The sequence below is a fragment of the Neolamprologus brichardi genome, chromosome 14 (genome assembly GCF_056152115.1).
Source record: "Neolamprologus brichardi isolate AB-2024 chromosome 14, ASM5615211v1, whole genome shotgun sequence".
Classification (NCBI taxonomy): domain Eukaryota; kingdom Metazoa; phylum Chordata; class Actinopteri; order Cichliformes; family Cichlidae; genus Neolamprologus; species Neolamprologus brichardi.
In genome coordinates this window covers 28,899,046-28,905,886 of record NC_142117.1, presented here as the reverse complement: position 1 = coordinate 28,905,886, position 6,841 = coordinate 28,899,046, and the positions used below count along the sequence as shown (strand labels likewise).

General features: G+C 38.5%; 1 protein-coding gene across 2 annotated transcripts; it reads left to right on the top strand.

Moving 5' to 3' along the window:
- The first annotated feature begins 302 nt into the window (after positions 1-302).
- Positions 303-6,225, top strand: LOC102779581 (dehydrogenase/reductase SDR family member 11-like). Of its 2 annotated transcripts, none has more exons than XM_087851079.1 (7): positions 303-546; positions 2,309-2,518; positions 2,752-2,846; positions 5,111-5,240; positions 5,396-5,488; positions 5,575-5,640; positions 5,755-6,225. In XM_087851079.1, the coding sequence occupies exons 1-7, from the start codon at positions 415-417 to the stop codon at positions 5,794-5,796; spliced, it is 768 nt and encodes a 255-aa protein (XP_087707205.1). In that variant the 5' UTR covers positions 303-414; the 3' UTR covers positions 5,797-6,225. The 2 variants fall into 2 exon arrangements, with proteins under 2 accessions (XP_087707205.1, XP_087707206.1); XM_087851080.1 differs by lacking the exon at positions 303-546 and adding an exon at positions 2,157-2,187.
- Positions 6,226-6,841: the final 616 nt, after the last annotated feature.

Sequence of the window (6,841 nt, the reverse complement as noted above, 5' to 3'; positions counted from 1 at the left end):
TCTTTCTTTGCTGTTGCACAGACTTTGAGTCATGGCTTCTACGTCGTATCTTTGATTTTACGGAGCAAATACGCAGTGGGAGTTACATTTGTGACAGGTCTGTCTGTTCTATTAATGGTTGATATGTTTTAACTTCAGTAAAGTGAAAGATATGCGATACTGTCAATTAAATGTGAGTAAGGCTATGATCGGTTGAAGTATGTAATCGCAGTGACAGAACTGATGCTACTGCTTTCTACGGTTTGCAACTGATTTACGTGAACGCCGCATACGCCGAGACGTATGACGTACTGAGTGTGCGACGTTTGCGGTTCGCAGTTGCTTGACATTTCCAGGGCTTACTGTGCTGCAGTCTCAACGTCCCTTTCTTCATACTTGTGGTGTTTTCGTGTGTGTTGCAGTTACCGGGCTGTCATGGAGCGCTGGCGGGGCAGAGTGGCTCTGGTGACCGGAGCCTCGGTCGGGATTGGGGCGGCTATAGCCGTAGAGTTAGTCCGGCTCGGCATGAAAGTGGTGGGCTGTGCCAGGGACGTCGGAAAGATTCAGGTTTGCTCTGATATAGAAACTCAAACTTTCTGCAAAGAGTAAAGAGAACAGGACAAATCAACAATTGACAATGACTAATTAATATTAAAATCTGTGACATAATGTATTGTTTGGAGTTTGGAGTAGTCTGTTACTGTTACTATTTTTACCAATTCTTCTTGGAGCAACTGTAACCCACATAATTTCCTTAGGGATTAATAAAGTATTCTGATTCTGATTGTTTCAGGATACGTTTCTCCTCCTCTTCTTTTCTCTTTTTTTTTCTAAACTGAGCACCTGATGGCTTTGAACTGTTCTTGTCCATCTTGGTTTTAATTTTGCACTCCAGTATGAACACCCATCCCCCAACTCGAGGATCACCACAACATAACTTAATAAACCTACACCTTAGTTCACAGATTCACTTTTGTCTAGGGTTTATTTCTGGGATTTCACACAACCCAGTATTCAAATCATGAATACATAATGGCCTTGGATTTACAGCATTATGAATAAAATGTGCTCTATTTGGAAGCAGCCAGCCCCCTCACCTTTTGATGTGTTGTGTGTGAGACTTGAAATCATCAAACTGTAAATTATACATTTTAAATTGTTATTGATCCCTTTACCCCTAGTCTTAAGTGTATATTTATGTTCTTACTCTTCTTATATTTATTGTTTGTTTACTTGCACTTTTGTAACTGGAGCCTCGTCGTCTCGTCTCTCTATATACTGGACTCTAAAAATTACTTAAAAATGACTCTAAAAATTAGACTTAAAAACTCCTTTGTCCCACACGCCATCAGACTGTTTAACTCCTCTCTGGAGGGGAGAGGGAGGGGAAACAGGAGGACAAAGGAGGGGGGAACAACTAAGCTGTAGTGCCTCTCCACTTCACTGTGCAATTACCTTTTGTGCAATACTTTTTGTTAATAATCAGCGGTGCAATAGACTCCATACTTGAAATGTGCAATTCACTTGTATTTTTATTTTTATTTTTATTCCTATTTATTCTATTTATCCCCTTTGTATATTTTATCTATATATGTCTTTGTATTTATATATGTGTATATATATATACTTCTGTCGGTGCTGTGCTTTTTGGAAACCAAATTTCCCAGAGGAACCCACCCGAGGGATTAATAAAGTTTTATCTATCTATCTATCTATCTATCTGTCTATCTGTCTGTCTGTCTGTCTGTCTAGTTGAGATGATAATAAAGTTTACTTTGACTTCAGCAGCGAGTAGGCGCACCGAGGGCTCTCGCGCTCACTTTGAACGTATAGAATTTCGAAAAAACATCGGTGCAAATTATACGTCTGTATCATGATGTCAGGTGTTTGTTGGTTTGTTTTTATTTTGGGGGTGGGTTATTAGACGCTGCTCCAGCCAGCCAGTGAATCCCCCGCTGCCCCGCCCTCTCCTTCCTGTGCCGCGAGCAGCAGCGCCCTCCGTTTGCGCCTGGGAATGGGAATTTGCTGGGAGTAAGGCCTTACTCCCAGCAAATGGGCGATAGAAAACCGATCGGTGCCTATGCCATTCCCAATATGCGCTGGCATAATGTCGGGGCAGCATGAGTACGAGCAATTTTTTTTTTTTTTTTTTTTTGCGGATGCCTGTGATGCCGCCCGTATCAAAACCCGCTACTGGTGATATGCAAAGTGAAACTCAAATCTATTTATTTGGACTAACTTTATATAGATCTAACATTTGAACGATTTTTACATACATTAAACACAGATGGGATTCTGAAGTGTGTTATTGTTTCCTGTTTGGTTTCAGAAACTGGCAGCAGAGTGTCAGAGCGCCGGTCACTCTGGCGTTTTGGTGCCTTTCAAGTGTGACTTGAGCAAAGAGGAGGAGATTCTGGCCATGTTTGCAGCGATCAAAGAGCAGCACAAAGGTGCGGACGTGTGCATCAACAACGCTGGCTTGGCTCACCCAGAGCCGCTGCTAAGTGGCGAAACCAGCGGCTGGAAGAACATGATGGATGTAAGAGCTCAGATCTTGGTTTACATTGGTGTGACATTCACGAGTGTTTTTCAAGTAAAACATTGAACTGAAATAACAATAACATGTGACAAAGGTCACCGATCAGTGATTTTACTGCTGTGGTATTGTTTAAACATTAACACTTTCAAACAGTTTTAAACAGAATTCAAAGTTGCTTAAAAACCTTTGGTACCCCTTGTTGTTGTGCAAGATTTCTGTTTGTTTTCTTGCAGGTGAACATCCTGGGGTTGAGTATTTGCACGCGTGAGGCATATCAGTCAATGAAAGAGAGAAACGTGGATGATGGCCACATCATAAACATAAACAGGTGCGTTTTTATTTGCTTGTGCAAGCTTGTGAAGTGAAAAACTGCTGAATTAATAAGAACACACATATGTTTTCATGTTGGCATGTTCTCTATTCAGATTGTGAATATGATATTAATTTTGCAACACTGCACAATTTTTTATTTTTAAATGGCCGACATTTTCTAACTTCGAAAGAAAGCTACAAGTGAAAGGAGGGCAGGACTTTTACATTTTAATGAACTTCGTCACATTCAAGCAGGTATGTTTACACAATGCTGCCTGTCAGTGCAGTTGTGCTGAAGGGTGTATTACGGATGAAGTTCAACACAGCCAGGCTTTCTTTAGATTAGCTGGTTCAGCAAAATCTAAAGCCCCATTATGGTAGTAACGGTTGTCACAATGCTGGTTATCAACTTTCTCTGTTGAATGGGACTTTCTGCTTCATGCGCTGAGCACACTAAAAACAGGTGTTTTGTTGACGATAATGTTAAAATAGTGATTAAAAATCACTAAAGAAAAAAAATAAAACCTATAGTAGCGAAATGCAACACTTGCAAATAAGACAAAAGGTTAATGCTGCAAATCTTGGGATTTGGCACAAAGAGCGGTAAAATAAACAAATTTAAGTTTAATTAAATCATTTTACCATTGAGTTCCCTCTTGGTGCGGCCTATTGTCAGTGTGTGTGTTCTGCTGCACTTCCAGCAGAATCAGAGTTAATAACAAATCACCAAACTAATACATGTACATTCCCATGACAATGCAATGCTTCCTTCAGTGGTTTTCATAAAGTTCAGCTTAAAAACTTGGACATATAAAACATTTTCCCCCAGCAGACAATCTGTATTTCACTTAAAACATGCTATGAATTAAAAAAAGAAAAGAAAAGAAAGAAATCAGCTAAAGCATTGTGCTACCAGTCAATTTTAGATGAAAACTCAGAACACAACCTGCTCTTACTGTGCTTATTTGGCCAAGTTAGAGAGAAAATTGTGCCTTTATGCTCAAGCCTCAGTTCGCTAAGCCATTAATCTGGCTTTAACACCCCTCTGGCACCCTTTTCAATGAGGAATCTTCTCCAGTTATCCAGAAACCTTGACTCAGATGAATTTATCACATGGCGTGTTGCTGGGAAAAGCCTGTTTTTTAACGTTTGAGTCTAAGGTTTATTTTAAGCACCTGACTGCTCTTTTTTGCTTCTCATCCATGAACTCTCTCTATAATCTTTTGCGTGACTCTTGCGTAGGTGGTTAAAGAGGTTTGCCGTGTTTGAGTCTGAGGTGGAGATCGGTTTCCTGCATAATTTGAGGAGCACAGTTTTTTGGTCCATGTCAGACTTTTCATAACCAAACCATATCCATGCTACAGAAACCCCTCGTTTAGAAATAAGGTCCTCATTTTGTTTTGAGTGGTCTTTCTGTTTGTCATCATTTCAGTTTATTTTGAAAAATCTCAACAGGATCTTGAGCTTTATTGTAAAAGGTTTATGTGGAAAATAAACTAGCAGATGACGGAGCCACACACTGGGTTTACCATCGTAGTTGCTAACGACAACGTGTAAACTCAGTCGCTTGTCCGTCCGTAGTGTGATTATTTTAAATATAAGAGAAAGAGAGATTTTTAAGAAATTAATATAGCCACTACAGTGACCATCAAAACGATGAAAAAATATGGTCGTAAACAGTTTATTTTGTGACACCATGAAACAAATGATAGCGTAATATGAAAAGATAGACTTTTTCATATCGCCTTCCGATATATATCGTTATATCGAACAGCCCTAACACCTAAGCGATTTCTGTTTTCTGTAGGGATCGGACCTTTTTTGCACTGAAACAGCCATGACTTTGCTTTGACAAAATGCCTGTTATTACAACATTAGAAATTTGCTAAATAACTGAGTGCAGATTTTAAAGACCTCATTGAGGTCAGTGTTTATTCATCTGCAGGATAAACCATCAAAAAAATGTCAGACGATATTTAAAATGTTCATAAAACTGTCCTAAATAAAGTGACATCTCCAATTATTTTGGCCAACCAGAACCCAAACTAATATGAAAGCTCAAGGAAAATCTAGACTGGAGATCAGTATCAAAGTATCAAATCCAGATTTTGGACTTAAGCAATTTTTTTGAGTATAAAACAGTTTTTGCAGCTTTGGACCTCAGCTTCTGTGTGCCACAGAAGTTCTTGCATCATTCAGTCAGATTTGCCTTTTAAACGAAGAACTTTTAATGTTATTTCTGCTGACCTGCTCAGGTTTGTAATCTGTTTGATGTTGCAGTATGTCCGGTCATCGTGTGCTTCCCAGTGCAAGTACACATTTCTACACTGCCACCAAGTTCGCTGTAACCGCTCTCACTGAGGGCCTGAGGCAAGAACTGCGTGCAGAAAAAACTCATATCCGAGCCACGGTAAGGCTTTAAAATATACTATAACCAGCTCATAAAGTGCTAGTATAATTCATAATGCTAGTAACAGTTGCTATGAGACACATAAACAGTACTTCATGGAGTTTACTCATGATCTCTTTATTATTATTTTTTTTATTATTATTATTTTTTTGCAGAGCATTTCTCCTGGTTTAGTGGAGACTGAATTTGGTCCACGGCTCTTCAAGGACGATCCCGATAAGGCTGCCGGTCTATACTCAGAATATAAGGTAAACGGATCATTCCTATAATTAAAGTATCGTTAATATGATTACTCAAGTAAAGAGTATTCAGTCACTTTTCACTTCTCTCACAGCCTCTGGAAGCAAAAGATGTTGCCAGTTCTGTTGTATATGTGCTCAGTGCCCCTCCTCATGTTCAGGTTTGTGCTTTGCTCTTGTTTTTATGCTTTTTATTGTGTCTTATTAAGATTTTCCTGTTTTACATTTTAACTTTGACTCATAATAAGACAACGTTGACGTAACTTTTGTTTCAGATTGGAGACATTCAGATGCGAGGGACAGAGCAGGTGTCTTAGAGCTGCACCACGAGACCCTCTCAAACAATAAATTTCACTTCTTTACAACATTTTAAAAGATAATGACTTGATACGATCATGAAACAATTTTATGGTGTTGTTTTTTTTTCACAAATGCATAAAATAAAAAACAATCTTCAGGGGAAATTTGTTGCATTTCTTTTTTCTTTCTCTTTTTTTTAATTTTTAATAAATTTTAATAAATTAACAAAATCTTTATGGTTTAAAAACCATGTCTGAACCTTAAGTATAAATGTACTTGAAAAATTAAGCATTAGTAGTATTAATGAAGTATAGCAAGATATGTAAGATAATTGTAAAAATTGTTGAAAAAGAAAATGCAAAAATAAATAGTAAATATATTTATGTAATATTAATAAGTGACACATCACAAATACATGTAAATAATTAAATAAAATGGTGAACCTACTGACTCATTGTTATTCTTAAGCTGTGGTTTTGATTACTAATTGACTGAGTTTCTTTTTTTTTTCTCTGTCAGTATTCCAGCATTGTACATTCTGTTTTATACTTAAAATGATAAGTAGTCTTAGAGGTAATAATAATAATAATAATAATAATAATAATAATGGATTGGATTTATATAGCACTTTTCAAGGCACCCAAAGCACTTTAAAATGCCACTATTCATTCACTCTCACATTCACACACTGGTGGAGGCAAGCTACAGTTGTAGCCACAGCTGCCCTGGGGCAGACTGACAGAAGCGAGGCTGCCATATTGCGCCATCGGCCCCTCTGGCCAACACCAGTAGGTGAAGTGTCTTGCCCAAGGACACAACGACCAGGACAGAGAGCCCGGGGAACGAACCGACGACCTTCCGGTTACAGATATGCTTCCCAACCCCCTGAGCCACGAATTCCCGAATTCTTTGTGTTTTAGTTAACTGTAGCCTCACACATGTTTCTCTATACTGTGTGTTTTTGTCACAGTGCTGTGTCTAGTTGGCTTTACTTCGGCTTCGGCTTTACTTTGAGTTGTCTTTTCTGCTTTGCCTTTGGTTTTGTTTTCCCATGTCCTGTGT